The sequence below is a fragment of the Nilaparvata lugens genome, chromosome 5 (genome assembly GCF_014356525.2).
Source record: "Nilaparvata lugens isolate BPH chromosome 5, ASM1435652v1, whole genome shotgun sequence".
In the NCBI taxonomy this organism is placed as follows: Eukaryota; Metazoa; Arthropoda; class Insecta; order Hemiptera; family Delphacidae; genus Nilaparvata; species Nilaparvata lugens.
In genome coordinates, this window is record NC_052508.1 from 60,280,655 (window position 1) to 60,303,581 (window position 22,927).

At 31.7% G+C, this 22,927-nt stretch overlaps 1 protein-coding gene across 16 annotated transcripts in view; it reads left to right on the plus strand.

Annotated features, from left to right (window-relative positions):
- Positions 1-22,927, plus strand: part of LOC111049426 (collagen alpha-1(XV) chain) — a 364,911-nt gene that overhangs the window by 321,814 nt on the left and 20,170 nt on the right. For 7 of the 16 annotated variants that reach the window (XM_039428928.1, XM_039428931.1, XM_039428933.1 and 4 more), the window contains 15 exons: positions 5,858-5,947; positions 7,702-7,773; positions 9,561-9,669; positions 10,564-10,638; positions 14,993-15,045; positions 15,843-15,965; positions 16,900-16,917; positions 17,533-17,709; positions 18,671-18,779; positions 19,443-19,531; positions 19,808-19,840; positions 20,569-20,730; positions 21,025-21,142; positions 22,042-22,146; positions 22,684-22,796. In XM_039428928.1, the coding sequence (XP_039284862.1) occupies positions 5,858-5,947; positions 7,702-7,773; positions 9,561-9,669; positions 10,564-10,638; positions 14,993-15,045; positions 15,843-15,965; positions 16,900-16,917; positions 17,533-17,709; positions 18,671-18,779; positions 19,443-19,531; positions 19,808-19,840; positions 20,569-20,730; positions 21,025-21,142; positions 22,042-22,146; positions 22,684-22,796 (1,446 nt within the window). The remainder of the gene's footprint in view (positions 1-5,857; positions 5,948-7,701; positions 7,774-9,560; positions 9,670-10,563; positions 10,639-14,992; positions 15,046-15,842; positions 15,966-16,899; positions 16,918-17,532; positions 17,710-18,670; positions 18,780-19,442; positions 19,532-19,807; positions 19,841-20,568; positions 20,731-21,024; positions 21,143-22,041; positions 22,147-22,683; positions 22,797-22,927) is intronic. The other 9 variants (XM_039428940.1, XM_039428942.1, XM_039428941.1 and 6 more) reach the window with 7 other exon arrangements.

Here is a 22,927-nt window from a genome sequence, read left to right on the forward strand (position 1 = left end):
AGTAATCATATTATCTAAAGCAATAAGAAAAAACATGCAAAATTGTAATTCAACAATAATGAGAATCCATTGGCAGAATTAAAAATTATAAAGTGGCTTATTTATTATTGGCAGATCATAAAAAATAAAAGTTTGCACGTACATTTGAGGTTAGAATTGTTTGTTTTTGTTTTAAATGAATCAATCGATCTAGGATAAATCGACAGTTCTTTGAATCGATACCTAACAAATCAGCTGATTGCTCGATCAACCCATATAAATTGAATTATAAAGTTTACTCACAAAATATCTATTATATACCTCAGGGAAGGTTTATGTAAATAAATAGGGACAACTATTATTGCTGCATGAGTATTTATACTAAAAAAGTATGAAAACCAAGAGTACACAAAGCTCATATAAAAAATTAAATGTACACTACCGTACTTGATAGTATCGTGTATTGAGATTTATTTATTGGAATAATCTAAGACAGTCACTCCATTTATTTATATAAAAACTTTTTATTTATCTTTCTATAACAAAGTTGAAGAAACCCTAAATCTGAAGTAACCAATTGTATTGAGTCTTACTAAAATTAGAAAGCCAATCAGAAGGAAGCTTACAAATCGTTCAAGGAAGAGATGAAATTTTTCTGAAAATCATTTCCTTTTGGCTTGTGATCCCGATCTGTGAGGATGCACAATCATGGAAATTAGGGTTCTTTCTTCCTATTAAATTTTAAAATCATCAAGCCAATCCCTTTTTTAAATGTAAACTATTTGTAATTAATGTTTATTTATCTGTGAACTCAGTGTTTTTAAAGAGTTCTTAATTGTAATCGGTTCCCATAATATATTTATAATACTGAGAGAAATTTAAAAGAAATCTGGACCACGCGCGAGCCCAGCAGAGATGAAAAGGACCTGCATAATTAATTATTGGAAATAATTAATTTACTCTACAAGACCTTCAAGAACATCATTACTGTGAGTGTTTAGTTCAAACGAGCTCGTTTTTAAAGGCCTTTTAACAGTAAATTGGGGAATTGATCAAAGCGCTATATAAATTAATTCAAGTTTAAAAAATTCGCAACGTGTTGAGTGCTATCATATAGTCTATAAGAACGTTTTATGAATTTATTTGATTTATGTAGGAAGCTTACTTCCATGCACGGCACGAACTCATAAAAAATCCTGAGATCATTGTATGGTTAATTATTATTTGCTCATTGATTGAAGTATGTCATGTTAAATCTACAGACCGAACAGGTTTTAAGTTGAAGAATTCTGAATTGACTTGAAGTCCACGTATCAGTATTAAATACAAATTTATAATTTTTAAAGCTCACAATGGTGAATGCTATTAAGCCTTGTGATAATCATTCAATTTATAGAAAAGAACTTATTTAGAAAATTATAGGTATAAGAATATTTTATATATATTATTTTATGGGAATATATTTTGTGTTTTATGTCAGCATACAAAATCATAGAAGTTTTTATTATATCCTAATTCATCTCGTGATATACAGTTTGAGCTGTCTTGGTACCAAGAAAAAATATTCTGCAGCACATAAAATTAGTGAATCAATTAATATTGATCTTATTAAGAGCATTCAGTACTTATCATCCTTTGATGATAGTCATACTAGTCCGCCAGAAAAACCATATTGATAATTATATTAATAAGGTTCCAGTTATATCATATAAGGATCCAGAGAGCTTCAAGAACTGGCGTTGTAAGTTCTAAGGAATTTCAGAAGGATAGATTGGTGAATACCTGTAATTCATAGCGAGCGTTTTAAAAAACAGCTAGAAAAAAACCATAGTTGGTCTTCATTATTCTCGATTGGATGCATGGTTACTGGTAATCAGTCATCAACTATCTTTTTGATTTCCTTATTGGTATTCTTCAAGAACTTCACAGAAGCAGCGGTAAGAAATACTAATCACCAGTCATTGAACCCTGTGGTGATTAATTATATTTGGAAAATTCATGCATCTACCACTGAGCTAGAGCTGTGGTTTGAACCCAGCAATTTTGCGAGCCGGACGGCCATAACTTTTTGCGAATTTATTTGCAAAATAGGGACTTTAGCAACCGCTCTTACAAATATCAAAAATACCGCATCACCTGTAAAGGATTTACAGTTTACCACTTTACACAATGTCACCCAACAAGTGGGGCAAAAATCTGAATCCTCATAAATTTCAAACAAAAAGTTCAAAAACCGAACAAAAGTTTAAAAAGATTTTCGTTCATTGAAGCACACCAATCCAATTAATAATATTCTATTGAATGAATAGAAATTCTTTGAGTGGAAAACTTCCCTTTAGAATTGAAAATGGTGATATAGCCGATCTTGGGAGAGCTACCCGAACTGAAATTAAGAAATGCTGCTGCTCTCTATGCAAACAAAACGAAAAGTTTCTTGGTGGAGTCACTGAAAATGATCGAATTACTGATAAGACTAGGTGAGAAGAATGAGGAATAATGAAAAAGGAATAATTGCAAGAAGTGTAAGAGAAAAGAAAAATAGTTTTTTTCTAAATTTGAGGGGTGGTGAAGAATGAAGAAGCATAAAAAGAAGATAAAGAAGGAGACAAAATGAGAAAATGGAGGAAGAAGAAAAAGAACAACAAGAACAAGAAGAACAAGAGAACAAGAAGAAGGAGAAGAAGAAGAAGAAGAAGAACAAGAAGAACAAGAAGAACAAGAAGAAGGAGAAGAAGAGAAGAAAAGAAGAAGAAGAGAAGAAGAGAGAAGAAGAAGAAGGAAGAAGAAGAAGAAGAAGAAGAAGAAGAAGACGAAGAAGAAGAAGAAGAGAAGAAGAAGAAGAAGGAGAAGAAGAAGAGAAGAAGAAGAAGAAGAAGAAGAAGAGAAGAAGAAGAAGAAGAAGAAGAAGAAGAAGAAGAAGAACAAGAAGAACAAGAACAAGACCAAGAAGAAGGGGAAGAAGAAGAAGAAGAAGAAGAGAAGAAGAAGAAGAAGAAGACGAAGAAGAAGAAGAAGAAGAAGAAGAAGAAGAAGAAGAAGAAGAAGAAGAAGACGAAGAAGAAGAAGAAGAATATGATGAAGAAGAAGAAGAAGAAGAATAAGAAGAGGGAAAGAAAAAAGGAGTAGAACTGAGGAGCGCAATGAAGAATGAAGATTGAACATGTGAAAGAGAAGGAAGTGGATCATATACGGGAAGGAAAATCACAATGTAAATATAGAGAATATAGGAATAAAGAAATAAGACTATTTAAGTAATAATATTGCAACTAAAGTAGCCTATTAGGCTACCTGTCGAAGAAAATAGAAGGAATGGAAGATGAAGGAAGTATAGAAAGTAACTAAAGAAGAAACGAGAAGAGAAAAAGAAGAGGACGAATGAGAAAAAAGAGGAAAACAGCTTGAGAAAATAGTAAAAAAGAATAAATTCAACAGTTGGAGTAAGGACTCGAGAGATTCACTTAAAACTGTCAGCATTCCCTATAAAAAACATTGATACTTCCCATTTAACAAATGCTGACAGTTATAAGTGAATCTCACTATCTTGGCAAACTGAACACTGTGGATTGGTGCTAATGGAGGGAGAGGGAGAGGGAGGGGCTGTGTTTACCTTACCCTACCTTCATCCTTAAGGATGAAAATTCTCCTCAAGGATAGAAATCCTTCACACCAGCGTTTTCCAATGATTGTGGCGTTGAATTACTCACTCAATTGAATTAATCCTCAGTGGAAATCAAATCTTATGCCTCAAACTCAATCTACGGTACAGCTTTTTTCCAGTTAGAAAAAGCAACCCAGAATAAAATTGCTTTAGATGCTCCAGTTCTATTCTATGAACGTATTTTTGACAAAAATATTTGAATGTGTATAAAGAATATTAAATTTCTATTAATACTAGAGTTAGATACAATTGACACTTTAGTAAACTGGTGAAATAAATAGATGAAGTGGCTATGACCCGGTTTCTAGGAACACTCTTATTAAATCTAATGGACAATTAAATCTATCGGTTGTATGGTTCATTAAAATCAATTATATTCCTTGAAACTCATCCTATATGTCTATAGACTAAGATACTTTATATGATTCTACTTTTAAACCTTTTATTTTACTTTTTCATCTTTATATTCTTTGTGCCGGTTGCACAACAACCGGTGAAATTTTAATCGTGATTAATTTCACGATAACCAATCACGAAAGGTTTTTCGAAAAAAAAGCAGAGAAGCCTTTTTCGAAAAAGCTTTCTATGATTGGTTATCGTGAAATTAATCACGATTAAAATTTCACCGGTTGTTGTGCAACCAGGCCTTAGACCTAATAGAGACCTATAAGACTTCATTCTCTTAGACTAAGATATATTTCATAGCCAAGTAAACAATTTCACTGAAAGTTACTCAAGTTGAAAAGTTTTTATAAGGAGTATGAGCAACCTACATGAGTAACAAAGAATCTGAGATTGGTTTCTTGTTGAGTATAAAGGTATATGAGCTCAAAATATGCTCTAGGCTTGTGCGTGATTAGGCCTAATAGATGAAAATAAAAGACGATTGTCCTACACCTTTTAGGTGCGTTCCGAATGACCTGGACGTTATTTTGAAGCACATGACTGACTGTCTATGATGTGTGAGCTAAGCTGTCTTCAAACGCACACCCTTGGGAAGAAGCGACAGCACAACCCTTAAAAGTTAATCTTATTGTACCATCAGAGATCAGACAGTATTTAGTGAATCAGAAAAATCGTATAAATACAGGAATTTATGATGAAATTGACTCTCAGATTAGATTAGCAAATCTAGATTGGAAAAATCTTATGAAATCAGTATTGAAGTAGACTCTCAGACCAGATCATGCAGAGACACCAAGTTCAGTGGTGTCCAAGTGAGTCGCGAGGCATCAGTTCTTATGGCGCATTTCACCTTAGGCACACCAGATCTGCGACTCCACAACCAAATTACTCCTATCACACACGGACACTATTGGTGTCCTATTGTAATGTTTTTCCTTTTTTGTCAGTTGATTTTGTTTTTATAAGATATTATACTATAATATCTATTATATTGTAATAATGATTAGAGATTCAAATAAATAAGATCTTCATGCATTTATTCAATTCTTTCCAACTAGAGTGATTGGAGAGAGAGAGAGAAGTATATACCAAGTATATAATTCAAAGAAAGAGAGACAGACGATACATCATGAAGAAGATCAAATAAAAAATATCGGATAACCATCCAAAGATTTCATTGAAAGTGAAAATCGTACCTAGATTGAGCACTTGAGCTACGTTTTCGAATCTTGCCAACAAAAACTTCGATTATCCAAATAAAAGCCTCACAATGAACAGTCATTAATTCTATACAAACGGCGCTGTCAATTGATTTTGAGCGCAAGAAAAGAAAAATTGAGCCGAGCATTTCTTGGGAGTTTTTCTTGGGAAATGGGTTTTCCGAGTTTGAGGCCTGATTGATTTGGCAACTAATTTTCTTAGTTTGCTCATTATAGCGAATTGAAAAACGCTTTCAGCCCATAATACGAATAGAACCTTTTGTGAATTTATCTTCTTGACTTGGGAGATTTCATCTTCTTATTGACTCTTGGAGATGTGGAGATGTTTCTTTCTTATTTTGGATGATCAGATTTTTCGGCAGAGTTGGTATTTAAGACAGAGAGTAGGCTCTCCCAATTTATCCAATATTGTAATTATATTTTAAGCTGAGGATGATCCCCTATGAGCTTGTGCATAAACTCGTCCGATTTTGTTTCAATCATACAGACTTTTTCAATGTACAACTCATCATAATATCATAATTTTCCATTATGCGTTTTTCACTGGTTATTATATATTTTTTTAATTTTATGTTTTCCTATTATTCAATTACAGGGTTTTAAAAGTGAGGAGGAAGGGTCTGGTGATGATAACATTTCCACAACAACTATTTCACCAGATGACATTTTTATTAAACTTCTTAAAGTGAGTTTTATTTTATTTGGGGTTTTCTTTCAAACCGTTTCTTCCATCTTCTTTCTCTAATATTCCGCATCATTAGAAACTGTTCCAAACGTGAACTATCTGATATATTAGAGACTAACATAATAATCGTTACAGATTTGGCATAATCGTTACAGCTAAACAGATTTGGCTGATAAATACTAAGCAGAAGTAGCTACTAAAACTAAAACAACTAATCCAAAATGATCTAACAATAACAAAACAATATTTTCATCTACGAAGTAGCTTTTCATTCCTACTAAATAGTACCATAGAGAAACAATAGCGTAAGTAGATATCCCATGGTATAGGGCGTTTATGTCGCAACTTTTACTGTTATCTCAAGCTGATAGTCCACGTAGTTCTTTCCCATGCAGCTGTGTGACGCTGGTAGTCTCTCAAATTGTGTCGTTCCTACACTCTCACCCCAACAAAACAGTTAAAATTGACAATAATCGACAGTAATCGGCTTGAGATAACAGTAAAAGTTGCGACATAAATTCCCTATACCATGGGATATCTACTTACGCTATTGTTTCTCTATGCTAGTACCTATCTAGTAGTATCTACTTGGCAGCTTAATATTCTACTTCACATAAAATCTTTGTTGTCTGTTTGTCTTAACATATCTTGAGAGTATTCCCTTTTCTTATATTATTCTATCACTCATCATACAATAAAAAAAATGGATGTTGCACTGGACAGTGGTTAATAATTTACCAATAATAATTCACTAACATTGAGAATTCAAGAATGCATAACACTCACATAATACTTGTACAATTTGAATGCCTTTCCATTCCACAGATTCATTGAATAATCCGTACTTTTTTAATATAAAACTCTTCGACACAGTCATAGTATTCCACTATAGTTCAATTTAGAGATGGAAAGTGAATATTATAAGTACCTACTCATTCTAGTGGGATTTACTTCAAACTCAGCATATTTGTTGGATGGGAAGCATCAATTTTATTTATAAGGAAAGCTGATAGTCTCAAGAGAATATTACAGTAGTGAAGCTGAGCGATTCCAGATACAGGAGTTTATTCACTTCACTCAAAATAATTACTTTATAGATTCAAACAGTCTACAGTTCTTCTATACATTTGCAATCCCCACGCAATTTCTAGAGTTTTCTGGAAAACAAGGTCATAACTTGTTGGCAACTACGTTATATATAACTATTTTCTGAACATGAATAGAATGTGTAATGAATTAGTTCAATCGATATAAAATGAATGAATAAGATGTCACTGAAACCACTTTTTAACCGCTGAGAATCATTACTCTATTCATAATGATAATTTATTACAAATATCAATTTGTGTCAGTTAATGAATCGATTTTCCTGCATGGGAGTAATGTTTTTCAATTACGGTACGGTACCGAGAATCTATATCTCACTATTAAAAATCAATAACAATAATTTCGTTGTTTTTATAAATTATTCACAAACTATGAAGAATAATACTATACACCTCCTACTAAACTTCTTCAGTAAAAATACTCCGTTATATTTTCAAGAGTTGAGCAAATCTCATGAAGAAAAGTATCTCAGTTAGATGATTTTTTAACTATACTTATCTACTAGGAGAATTTTCTATTATTTACTTATGAGTTGTTTTTTATTTTTCACATTACATTTATTTTAAAAACTATTCACATCATTTTTTACTCCTTTTCTTTTCTATTCATTTACATTTTTCTATTATTTTGCTTTACTTCAATTCTAGGGGTTGTCTGAAGAAGACGGTTCAGGTGAATCTCCTATTACAACGGAATTGCCTATCAATGAGAGTAGTACAGTAAGTTATGTTCATGAAATTATTATTTGCATCGTCACCAACAAACCATTACATAAACAACATAATCATCATCATTATCGTCATCATCATCATCATCACCATCATTATCATAGCTAATTGCTTGGTTCATATTGCACCTAATTTGTTTCCATTTCCATTAAAGAGATTTTTTCAAAAATCAATGATTCTGCAATTCAACACAGGTGATGTTCACAAACTAAATTCATTATTCATTCATACTTGGAACTTTTCAATCTAGAATGAGTGGTTCTATGCTACATGACAATAAGGAGTAAGGAAATCATATTGACATTATAACAGTACAATATTTTGTAATTTCTACTTGTAATTTCTATTGGCTTTATTCACAAAAATCAAGTGTGAATGTCCATCATCATCATGAACAGTTGTAAGTAGAAGCAGGACCACCTAAATACCTGGTATTTAGGAGGTCCTGGTAGAAGGAACCATGTTTATCGATGATGTCATGAGCATTGAAAATTCAGTTTTTGCTAATAGACCTAAAACTGAGTAGTAATTCAACATATGTGTTTTTATTTCATTATAATTATAAGACACTACAACAGCCATCATCACACTGTTCATTCATTGGCAATCAATAAATTCTTGAATTGAATGATAACTGATAATATTTATATTGATTGTGAGGTTTTTGTAATCTTCTATCATTGTCAGGTAAATTATATTAACGGTAAGTAAAGAAATATGGAATTGATAATTGATCGAAAACTAACATGCCAGCGATGATTGAAAATAATAAAATCTAATTTATTAATCCAATTAAATGGAATGATAACTTTTTGGGTATGATAACTATTGATATGATCGTATTATTAATACTGTGATTATTTGATTTTCACATTATGTGATTTATTTTATTATTCATTTGATTTATTCTTATATTCTATTTATTTTAATTATTTGAAATAATTGGTGAGGCCTGTGGTGAGTTATGGATCGGAAACATGGGTGCTTACAGCTGGAGATGTGCAAAGATTGAGAGTTTTTGAAAGGAAGGTAGTGAGAAGAATCATGGGTCCTGTTTTTGAGAATGGTCTTTGGAGAGGAAGAAAAAATTTGGAAATAGAGCAGTTCTTAAACAATGAAGACATTGTGCGGTTTATTAAAGCTGGCAGAATAAGATGGATGGGACATATGGTGAGAATGGGAGATGAAAGAGTAGTGAAATGTGTATGGAAGGACAGGATATATAACAGAAGAAGAAAAGGTCGACCGAGAAATAGATGGACGGATGATGTGGAACGAGATCTGAGAACGCTTGGAGTTCGTAACTGGAGGGGGCAGGCCGAGGATCGTGACAGATGGAGAGGCTATGTGAGGGAGGCCAAGGGTTGCAAAGACCTGTAGAGCTGAGGAGTAAGTACAACAGCCATCATCACACTGTTCATTCATTGGCAATCAATAAATTCTTGAATTGAATGATAACTGATAATATTTATATTGATTGTGAGGTTTTTGTAATCTTCTATCATTGTCAGGTAAATTATATTAACGGTAAGTAAAGAAATATGGAATTGATAATTGATCGAAAACTAACATGCCAGCGATGATTGAAAATAATAAAATCTAATTTATTAATCCAATTAAATGGAATGATAACTTTTTGGGTATGATAACTATTGATATGATCGTATTATTAATACTGTGATTATTTGATTTTCACATTATGTGATTTATTTTATTATTCATTTGATTTATTCTTATATTCTATTTATTTTAATTATTTGAAATAATTTTTGTTGCAGATTGAACCAGAGGAGGACAGCAGTGAAGAAACAGCTCTTGGTGGCAACAACGAGGATAAAGATGACTTTCCCCCACCCTTTCCTCCGCAACCCCCTGATGTTGATTCTGGTAAATTAGCTATTCATTTTTTTCAAATTCTCCTTATTCTGTGAAGACCTACCAATCAATTTCATTTATCATACTCTTTGTAGAAATCTCTCATTACTTCTATTGATTTTCAACATTTTTGCTGGAATCAATTTATGTTTTTCAAGACCAAGGAATCTATAGCAGTATCTATGAATTTACTCTTTCAATCTAAATGTAACATTTTATCATCCACCAATAAATGTTTTGTACATGCATTTCATTCCCAATTGAGTTTGTAATTATTTTGTTTTCTGCTCTTTCACAGTAGGCCTACTGCAAAAATGAGCTACCTATTCTATTACTTTTACCAGAGACAAACGAGTATTATTTTCTCTATGCTTTTACTTGAGTTCCACACTAGATTTCATTCTAGGCTTGTCGCAAACCAGTTATTTAAGACGAGACAAGACATGATCAGACACGTTCAGTCACAATACTTCACATGTCTAATTGCAATGAGTAATCAGTGTGTGTTGCGTCACAAGCAACAATGTGAAGTATTGTGACTAAACTTGTCTGATCATATCTTGTCTTGACTAACTGGTGTGCGCCTAGCCTGAGTCTCATCTTATGATCACTGGAAATCACTTTGAAGTTTTGTCGAAATATCTTTCAAATTCTGTTTTAATTTGATATCACACATCTTACGAGATATCGCTTTCAACAATATTGCCCTGAGACTTATGATTTCTCTTAGTGTCTTAAAACTCCATCAATTGTTTGGTTTTACAATTTCATTTTATTTTTGTGTTCATTTTAATCACTTGTTCTTATTTTACATATTGTTTTATTTTCATTCAACATTCCATTTTATTTTTTATAGTTTCATTATTCTTCTATTATTTGTTATTTTATTTCAAATTGTTATATTAGATGGCTGTAAAATGAACGAAACGAGCTGTGAGGGTGAATCTTGCATATCGAATGCCAATCCTTGTGATAAAGACAGTAAGTCTATATTATTCTAATTTTATAAATGAAAGCTTTTCTCAAAATACCCATATAATTTATTTCATACATAAGACTATTTACTATTAATCCAACTAAATCATTAATAGTATTTAATATCCAGTACCTAATGTACGCTCTTGAATTCAATGTAACGGTATTTAATATTCAGTAATGTACGCTCTTGTATTTAACGTGTCTAATATTCAATAATTACGCTCTTGAATTTAAAGTACGGTATTTAATATTCAGTAATGTACCTTCTTGAATTTAACGTATAAACTAACATCAACATTAATTAATAAACTCACTTATACAACATAGCCTACATAATATTTGTACAATTTAAGGCAAAATTAGGAAATCTAAGAAGTTTTGGGCAATAGCCTGTTTCTTCTTCTCCGACTACTGTATTTGTGCCTGCACTTTTTAAAAGATAATAGATAAGATAATTTTGAATAAAATTTAGAATTTAGAAATAGGCCGACACATCTAGAAAATACCTGAGTCTATACCTAATTCATGCAGGTGAACGGGCTAGAGTCAAGAAAACTTCAATTAATCTTGCCATGCCTGATTTAATAGGTTTATACTATAGAAAATCACTACAATTTGAAATAATTGAAAAATACAAACAGTTTCAATAAACATTGGCAACTAAAATCGAACAACAGAAACAACAATTTCATGTTACTTTGTTGACATTCTTCATCTGATTCGGGGGCGCATTACTATCCCCGTTTAGATAGCAATACGTCACAAAACCAAACAATATCAGTCATCAAATAACAAATAATTAACTTCAACATAAAATTACTCAAGAAAGAAAAAAAAACCGTTGAACCCAAATTTCGTCGATAGTAACCCATATAACCCATTTCATAATAATTTTGAATCCCCACTTTTTATTGACATTCTCGAATGAACCTTTGTTTCACTACACTGCACTTTCGTTGGTTTGTACGTTGCTTTATCGTCGGGGTTACAGTACCTTGTTTTTGGCGGTGAGCTTTTACCGGTTGAATTTGGCTTGACGGCGACGTCCTCTTACGTCCCTAGACCTGTCGTCTGAACGGGTGTCTTGAAGCGGTGTTACATAAAGTTGTGGAACCAAAGGGGTGATAGTACAAGAAGTTGGTTTGGGAACACACATGAACCGCTGTAAATAAATGTATTACAGCATTAATTTCTAACTCTTCCTACAATTCATCAAAAGCTAAAACAGGAGTTATCTAATGATTACAATTAATTAAATTCTCTCATTCTTTGAATCCTCATTTCATATAGATTTTTATCTTTAAACTACTGATTCTTTTTATCAGAATTAATGGATCTTTCTTCACAAATAATTCAAATTGAAATGATGCTAACTTATATGATATTTTTCGTTTGGTTTGCGAAATCAAATATAATTTTTCATATAGTAGCTCGGCTAGTATTGTTGGAAACTTGTGCGCCAGCCAACATTTATTTTATTTATTATTTATGAACTATAGGACGCAATCCAAGTGTAAATAACGGGCATTCGCCCAAAACTGCTCAGAACCTTAATTAAAAATGAACATTCCAGAGTTTATGATTTGATTTACCTACAAATACAAGTCCAAAAACTAGTATCAACTGAAATTATGAATTTATCACCTAATAAAACAAGACACTTTATAACACAATAAAAGAAAAAAATATTGAAAATTTCACTTTAAGGAAAGATAATGTTTGCCTTATAAGATTCACCTTTAATTAAATAAAATTAGTAGACACATAGAAAATAATTTAAATTGTATTAAAATTTGAACATTCATTAATATTAATTTCCTGGAGAAGAAAAACTTTCTTCTTCATCTATTAAGATTTCTATCATAAAAATTTACTAAATCATTCAAAAGCCTTAATGACATAAGAAAACAGAGTCTGAAAAATATAAATTAAAAAATGTCATAAACTCAATATGAACAATTCTTAAAAGTTTCATTTCAATTTAAAGGCTATCTTCCTGACTTTCAGCAATACTCTACGATAATATATCTCCAGAACAATAACTCAAATGTAACGTAACTGAAAACTTTCTATACTTCTGTAGAAAAAAATTATAAGTATCTTCCATCACTAATAAAATCAAAAGGATTATTCTCAATCAATATTATTAACTTGAAAAATAACAGGCTTTGTTGATAAAATCTTTTGATTGAAGTTTCACTTAATTAATTTCCCTAAATTATATTTTAACCTTAGTTTACGTACCTTAGCGGTTATTTGAAGAAACAATTATTCGTACATGATGAAGAAACACAATTAAACCTTTCAGGACATGGCACTACTAGTAAATTTAAACATTAATAAAAAATAAAACTAGCTCCTACATTAACTACTGAAATAAACTTATAAACCTGCCCAAAAAGGGGGAAACATAGTGACTACATCTTTACTCTCGTAGTGCTCCTAGCAAAGTGTCCTCCGGAACGTAATCTGGTCTCTCGACTGGGGAATCCCCACTACTGTATTTAGAAACAGGTCTCCTATTGGGCGAATGGAATCAATTTGACCAATCGTCGCGTGGCTTCTACAGCCTTTGGACCAAATAGTAACTGCAAAATCGGTAGTTTGTTATAATTTCAATGCTTGCTGTTTTCCAACTTATAGCATTTTATGTCGCGACAAGAAGGCTAAGTTTTAGAGATAATTCCATAATCTACATTCCTCGACGACTCGGAGCCACAATTTTTAAATATCTATCATGGGAAACTCGAAGTCATGGCCGTTCATAATAGAGAGAGAAAATAATTTATTTCGCTAACTCACTTACAATAATGGCTCTAGTCTATTGCGTATTAAATTTACTATTATAACTTGGGAAAAGGCCTGAATTAAAGACAGTGCCCGGCACATATTGTTCACTCTATCCAATAAATTGATAAACATGTTATTCAAGATATTTTCAGTAGAAGAATTTCAAGAAGTGAGCCATTCTATAATATTTCTAATAATAGAGAAATAAAAATTTCTGTATGTCATTGAAGACTATGAAGAGTCGATAAAGAGAAATAAACTGATCATGATTCGAAGTAATGTAGGCTCTTCTTATCAACATCAATTCGAATAACGATGATTCTCCATTACATGCAATAATAGTTGCGTTAATTTTTAATTGGAGCATTTGTAGAATTTGGATGAATTATTGAGTAAAGAGCTTTCCATAAGGAATTAATCAATTTCCAGTTCTCATTTTGGAAATTTATGCAATATTTGAGAATCAGGCTTGGTAAATTCTGCTCAGCAGGATGAGTGAAACTTGTTTTGAATGCATAATTCAAGCTCCTTATGAAAACAGTAACAACAGGCTAAATATTTTCGTATTCAATTATTCGAGAGAATAATTACCTCTAAATTCACTTTTAAATGTTAGCATTGGTTGAATGAGAAGCGTCGATGTTATTTGTATGGAATGCTGACAATTTAGAGTGAAGAATTGATTTTTTCTCTCTCATAAAATTGTTTAATTCTTAAGTTAGTTCACTAAGTAGAAAAACCTCTGTAAATTAGCCTATCCATTTGGATTTTTTCTGAAATTGAAAGCTATTGTTTGCAGATTCAGTACTAGTTTTTCATGCTTTTTTGCATTAAGGTACATATTATATACATTGAGCAATCGATTCCAATTTTATAATAGCCTACACTAATCAATGAATTAAACCTTTTTAATCTATCACATAGAATCTAGGTACTAGTGTTTTCCTAAATTACAGGATATCTTAATTATCATGGAATAACTTGAGCAGCAGTCGTCAAATCTGAAACTCAACAGAAAGGAATTTAGAACAATCAATCAATAAATAAACAAGTAAAATGAAGTTAATAAATTAACATCACGTATCAATAATAATAATAGAGCATCAAATAATGTTGAGGTTATTTAAAATAAATTCTTAATCAAATTCAAAATTCACTTGTCTCTCTATGATTCTACATTCATAATAAAATCTGCCATATTATAAAAACACTTTACTTGAATGGGCTACTTTTTTTACAGATTAATAAGAACAATATGAAAACTTGAAGTACCCTTTGTTATTTTCGGCTATTTTCGACCAAAACTTAGGTCATTTTCAAGTTGAAATGTGGAAAATAAATTATTTCGACATTTAAATTTTTATTTTACACATTTCAACTTGAAAATGACTCAAGTTATGGTCGAAACTAGTTGTTGTAATATTTTAAAAATAACGGGTAGGCTTACTACAAGTTTTCATATTGTTCTTATTTATAAAATCTGCCATATGACCACGTCTAATTGGAAACGTTAACTTGAAATAATTGTTGGTATAAAATTATTTCACATTATGGCTTTTAATTTCAGATAATGCCGGTTCTCGAGGATTCAGGGGAGAGAAGGGTGAACGGGGTCCAAGAGTAAGTTTTCATATTTTATGTATTTATTTTTGAAACTTCTGTTTCAACAGGAGCAGAACAATCATTCAGTAAAACATTTTTATCTTGAATCCATGCATATTTTATGGTAGTATTCTCTACCTACTAGCATAGACTACGTAAACAGATCTGTGATACTTGTTACCAAAATTGTAACTCAAATAACTGATCTGTGGAGAAAAAAATGTAATACTTTTATTGTCATTATTCTTTGCATTAGCTTTTTCATAGCGAAAAATAAATTGGGGAAATAGATGAAAGAGATGATTATTTACATCGCCAAATAAATACTCAAGTAGGCTAACAATGAAGTAGGCTTTGTTACATATAAATAAACTGCATCAAGTAATTTGAGTTTCTGATCTAAGAATCACATTAAGTTGTTTATTTGTCTACCCTACAGGACACCTAAATCATCATGGAATTCCATAGGTAGCTGTCGTCAAATCTGAAACTCAGCAGAAACGAATTTGGAGCAAGCAAAAATAAATAAAGTTACTAAATCAACATCACATATCAATAATAATAGGAACAATAATAAAATTATTTAGATGGAAATTCTGAATTGGATTTAAAATTACAACAAACACGATATGAAAATTTCACTCAACATTAAACTGATAATATGCAATCAATTATTCCATATTGTAGGGCTAACTACTAGAAGACCGATAATTTTATCGTGGTTCTCTCATCCAATTTCTATTAAATCATATGATTAGAATATTTTGAAAGATTATGAGCACAAACCAATATTTTACAAAAAATATTAATTGCAGGGCCCACCGGGTGAGGCCATCCGTGGACCCCCGGGACCCCCCGGACCACCAGGACCCCCTGGACCCCCGTTTTCTGGAGGGGGAAACAACTATGGAGATTTCAGCGGTTCTGGAGATGAAGATGTGAGTGGAATGAGATTCTATTATTACCTAATATTACATCTTCAGCAAATAAAATAAGCAAGAAAGAAGTAAAAGTTACTAGAAACTTCAGTGAGTTTTTCCACATTATATTTTATACCGTAATAATTATATAAGTATAGGCCAAAATCTAACTTGTTCGAAAAATACAATAAATCAATACTTCATAAAATGAAATGGTGTGTGAGCTCGTTCGAGAGGACTGTGAGTAAAGTCCGGCTGTTCTGGTGAAGGGAATAGATTTTGCTCTTGTTTTATAATACAGTTTTCCTGTCGCAGTTCGGGCAGTTCAAAGAGAATTGTATTATTGAATAGGACGGGATCTGAACCCATTTCATTAGATCAGTTATTTTGATTTTTAATCAATAATTAACGCCGCGAAATACCAGTGGATGCCAAAGTGGAAAGCTATTTCTAAAAGGTAGGTGACTACTGAGTCATTGTTCTTAACTTTTTCATAACCACAAGCATTGAATCCTCATTAGCAGCAAAGCGAGTAGCCCCTGAAGTATTCATCTGATTATTATTATTTCGTAATTTCTAATTATAATCCTAATTTTTGTAATAAATAATTTATTGTTTTGTTTTAAATATCAAAAACCTGTACGATCTTGATTGTCATAGTATTGTTATACTAGATAAAAGTATAATTAACTTACAACGAGCTAAAACTTGCATGCACAAAAATACAGAATGAAATCATATCATACTGTATTATGGAAGAACTCATCTTCAATTAAGTATATGAGTAAACGAATATCTAGTTTGTATTCTTTGTTCTTATATATTCATAATCAGGATCTGAATGAGATGTAGGATTCAATAATATTGTGAGATGATGAAATGCATTTCCAAGTAGCCTATTTGTTGAGATTGATTGTTCTGTAACTAAAATAAGATTGCATTTTTGTCGCAGAAATCATTTGGAAATCAGGTAAGTGGATTCGTTTTGAATTGATGATTTCAGCAATTCTCAAGGAATATTTCACTCATGAATTCAATATTTAGGGTATGCTATTTCCTTATGCTCATGATCATAATCTTTTGGATTCTTGTCTGATTACATATTTCCAACTCTTCCAATTCTTCAAAGTTTCTTGTCATATTTCCAATTCTCCAAATCAATTGAAGAATAATTATAGTCAATGTGAAAAGTGCAAAGTGAATCAAACATTTCTGAATTATTCTATATTTTACTAAATGTATCCCTTCTATGATTCTAAACCTATATCAAAGAGAATATGATACTATCAGTTATAGTACCATTATACTCTTGGTTTCTATTTTTCAATTCCTTTATACACTTGTTTTACTCACTTGGCTTCGATAATGCAATACAACTGAACTATTTTATTAAACTCTAGGTACTGAATTCAACTCTATTTTACTTGTAGTACCTACTATGTTTATAGTTTCATGTTGAAACAAACAGATTTACAGCTGCATAATATTATTGTCACATAATATTATTATCACACTTTATCACAATATAATGTGTATTAAACAAGTTATTTCTTGTTAAGAGTTCAGAACAATTTATATTTTTCAGTTCATCGGCTATAGTGACAACAAGAACTTTGGAGGTGTCATCGGACCCCCCGGCCCCCCCGGTACCTGTGCGTGTAACCTGACCGAGATGCTTCACACGTTCGTGCTCCCGCAGATGATTCCGGGACCCCAAGGTCTGCCTGGTATTGACGGGAAGGCCGGTCCACCGGGCACCTCTGTTAGTACAGTATACAATATTCCATTATCTATAAATAAACTTGAAAAAACTTTGAAGGCTGATTAATTTTTTCAATGAAAATATACATAAATACAGTATAGTTCCATGCCCTCGAGTCAACAGTGAAAATTGCTACAGTCAATCAATCAATTCATCTATTAAACTATTATAATCCTTACCTATCATGTGAATGAATTGGAACAAAATTACCGTACTTATAGAAATTATCTTGGAAGAGCATTTGATTTCATAATAATAAATATTCAGATTATACAGTTGAGTTGAGTTTTTCGAACACTCTAGAACTCATTTACTCAATACATAAACATATTCTACATGTTAGGACTTCCAATAATTGATAAAAAAAAACAGAACATGCTGATAATCTCATGTTGAATTGGTACATAATAATTAGGCTTCAATAGACATTTCCTTCTGTGTTATCACTTATCTAGACTCGGTTGCGCGAAAGCATTTTTAATTTAAACCGTGCAAAAATACTACAACGAGAATCAATCAGAGAAGTCTTCTTTGAAAATATTCCTTCTTTTCTGATTAGTTCTTGTGGCATTTAATCATGATTAAAATTTTACAGGCTTTCTTGCAGCCGAGCCCTAATGTTATCTCTCTTATATAGGCCTATCATTTTCTTCAATATCGTTTTCCATCACGAACTGCTTATTATTAAATCACTTTTTTGTTATTAAAAAGAACGAATAGCAGTCATTTTTTCAGTATACCGTATTAATTTATTCACTCATACTGTAACAATGAGATCTTTCAAAAAATATGACTGCTAGTCGTTATTTTTAATTACAAAAAAGTGATATACCTTACGGTATCATTTATTACTGTAAACAAATCAATGTGAAACTGTTGCTTGTATAGCCTAATCTTACTTCATGCATAGATGATAAGCACTTATAGCAATAATAAAAATGAGAATTGCTTGTATTTTCAGGGTCTACCAGGACCCCCTGGTGAACGAGGCGCCCCAGGCCCCATTGGGGAGAAAGGAGATAGGGGAGACATCGGACCTAGGGGACCTGAAGGAATACAAGGACCCAAAGGTGAATTTAACATCAAATTATACATATTAAACCACAAGGTTATTGAAATAACATCGTCCCTTCAATACTACTTGTTAGATTGAACAATATAACTTATAGAATTTACAAAAGTTAAATCCTAAAAAAATTAGTAAACATAATAATATATATTGTAGTAGAAGAGAAAATATATTTAAAAGTAAACAGATTAGCACTCAAAGTACAAAGAATAGGAAAACAAACAAAAATAATAAGCTTTATTCGTACGACAGAAAAGATTTGATATTATTAAAAAGCTCTAGCGTCTAAATATTTTCCTCAATTGTCATTGGCATGGATAAAAATCTAATAAGTATCCAATCTTACTGAAGAATCATTCGTCAAAATAGCTCTTTTTCTAGGAATTGGGAAATTCATCTTTCAACACACCAGACTGGGACACCAGACACCATTTGTGTCCGTGAGCGAGCAGCAATATTTTGTTTGTCCTCCAATGTTTTTCGACACTGGATGTCGAAGATCTGGTTGAGTGAAACACGAGCCTCTTTTGAAGTAAATTTTTCCAATCCAACTTTTTCTCGCTAAGGTATAATCTGCACATGAGCCCAAGGTTCAATTATTGGCTTGATTATGGTTTCAATGTGAATATAAAAAAATATAAAGGTATATTTATTCATTTTTCAGGTGAGCCAGGCATAGATGGAACCCCTGGCGCCCCGGGACCCCCAGGTCCCCCTGGGCCCCCTGGCAACACTGATTTTCCAGAACTTGATGTAAGTTTGAAGTACCGAACATAAAATTAATTGTATTATCACTTTTTCTATATGAAGCTACTACTCTCAATAGGATAAAATAAAAATATGATCCACTAACATTTTTTATTTTATATATTTATATATTCCATATAAGTTTTTACTATTTTTCAGACTGATAAAATATAAAATGGTAGTGGATATCTGGATTATTGTACCTATTTCATTTATTGTATCATTTATGTCAGTCACCTAACAATTTCAAAAACTTCTCTCTCATTTGTTCATGCTAATCAGGGTAGCTGGGATACAAGGACTATGATAACTAAGGTAGGCTAATGGTAGTCATTATAATCAATTTTTTTAATATATTCCAAGTAAATTTCCATCTTAATTGATAATTTTCACTTATTTGTATCAATTTTAATATACTGTTAAGTATTCGTTGTCACAATCATTATTACCTATGTGAATGGTATGTAACGGCCAAAGTATAAAAATCATCAGACCAATTGACGGCTAAAATAATAATATTCAGTGTATGTGGGATTGAAGTGACTGTATGAAGTTATTATACTATACAGTATGATATAGGTGCCAGTATATCTAGGTGGGACCTTCCCGTAAGGGACTACTCACCAATGAATATTTTTGTGTGAATGATATTGACTGATTCGGGCGTATAATGCCTATGTAGTCTTCCTTCTTCTTGAAATGAATAAATAAATTTCGAATATGAATAACTCGCACAATTATTGATATTTTTATGATAATTTCGATATTTGTATTCCCAGTATGATTCAACTAATATATTACATATATATATATATATATATATATATATATATATATATATATATATATATATATATATATATATATATATATATATATATATATATAACTAGCACAGCCTACTTCAACCAGCATTTGTGGAAATTTACTTCAAGCTGTCAGCATTGGTTGAATGGGAAGGGTTTGATGTTATTCATAAAGAATGCTGACAGTTTGAAGTGAACATGACTACGGCGGTATACGTAACTATTTTTACTTTACAGGAGTCGAACCCAGCCATCGAGAAACTGTTCAAAACAGGGATGCCAGGACCGAAGGGTGAGCCAGGGGTGGATGGAGCACCCGGCCTGAAGGGTGATCGGGGGTTGCCGGGGGCAAAGGGCACACGGGGTGAAGGGGGACACAAGGGCGCCAAAGGGGACAGGGTGAGTTTTTGACGAACTAATTTCTGACAAACTACATCAATTAGGCAACTGTCAAAAATAACAATGTAATTTTAATAATTTTTCATATATTAATTATTATCAATAAATTGTATTGAAAAAATATAAGCTATTCTCAATATTTTTCATGCTATGAATACATTTCAATATAATGAAAAATTCGGTATATTCTTAGAAATGGTTGAAAAGTAATATATTAGTCAATAGAATTGAAGAAATAATATTTCAGTTCTCATGCATTTTTTTAAAGAATTTAAACGTGCTCTTCTCATAAAGGGTCATCAAGGACCTCCAGGAAGCCAAGGATTCAAAGGAGAGCCTGGATCTCCTGGAATTGACGGGATGCCTGGATTTCCCGGAGAAAATGGACGTCCAGCTGCTAAAGGACAAAAAGGTATTTCTATTTTTGAAATACTAAAAGGGTAAAATATTTTTTAATACTAATACAGAGGCTACTATCTTTATTCTTACATAAAATTATTCAATAAATTATCAATGAAGAGTATTGCAATAAATTTATGATAATTATAAAGTCTTTACTATATAATAATACCTCTCAATCTCATCAATTATTGACTCAGTATAAATGTCAATAATGAGCATGGTTTGACGATACAGGTTCAAAATTGCTAATGATTTTTGGAGTTCTTTAAACAAATTTCCTCGCTACTTAACAATGATTTTCTAAAACGTTTTATCGATTTCATCAGTTTGTTGGTATCATGTAATCTACATAGATGATTTAATCTACAAAATCTATATGAAAATAAAGGAGAATTAATCAAAACAATACTACAGTAATATCCAGTTAACTTACAACAGAGTTTATGAATTATAAACATAATAATTATAGTATTAAAAAAACTTAAAACATATTTTAATTGAACACCAAGAATACTAAGAGTATGAAAAAATGTAGGAGTACAGTTTCGGGGGATGAATAAATCGAGAGTACTTACGAGAAGATAATCATGATTAGGTATGATAAAACTGGTTTAACTTTTTGTGTAGTTGAGAAGTTGATATTGTGGTAATTATTCATATTGAATGAAAAAGACTAATAAATTGTCAAAAACCACAGATTTATTGATACTTAGAATACTCAATAAACTTATTTATTGATACTTAGATGTTTCTAAGTATCAATAAATCTGTGGTTTTTGACAATTTCTTAGTCTTTTCATTCAAAACTGGTTTACATGTGCAGACCAGGTATTATGTGATTCATGGTGCAATACAATCAGTTTATATTTTGTAATGTAGGTATTATAATTTTATTTCATATTTTCACAGGTGAAGAAGGGGGTATAGGTCCCCCTGGGCCCCCCGGTCCCCCTGGCGCTGTGATGACCGTGAGCAATATGCAGGGTGACCCTGACTATCTCGAAGAGACTGTAGGTAGGTACCATATGGCTCTCATTTTCATTCCCCAAACTTCATAAAACAGAAAACGTGTTGAAATCCGAAAACAGAAGTGAGCAGGAATCGCATGCAGTATAAAACTATATAAATTCTCAGATTTCTGGAAGAATTGTTTGGTATACTTCTTCACTATTGTATTATTATCATAGGAGTAGATGTGAGAGAATACTACTCTGCATTTTATTAATAAATTCATCAATTTCTATGTGAACTGAATTGAAAATTCAACCTCTAAGCTATTCGACCTTATCACTTTTAAGTTTTTCATTCATGTTTAGCTTCTTCAAACAATAGTATTCCATTTTAAAGGATATCCATTCATGTAAACAACTAAAAAATTGTATTGAAACAATGATTTAGGAAATTATACCAATGGAAAGAGTTCATTCACGCAAACCTCTTGAAATCAAGAAATTTATTTTGAAAATTATAGCATGAATAGCAATTCTAAAATATCCATAATAATTATTGTCTTTGAGACATATGTTTAAGTTAATTTATTGCAAATTCCAGGAGTAAGAGATCCTGGTCCAAAAGGCGAGAAGGGGGATGCTGGACATAAAGGAGAGAAGGGAGAAAAGGGGGATTCGGGAGCACCTGGAATGCCTGGACCTCCTGGAGTAGCTGTAAGTACAAATTTAAAGAATATTTGAATCAATACAATATAGCCCAATATTAATAAATTAATAATTAGCCTAATACACACGATTTTTGAATTCAATACCAGTTATTCATTTATAAATGTTTGTTATTTTAT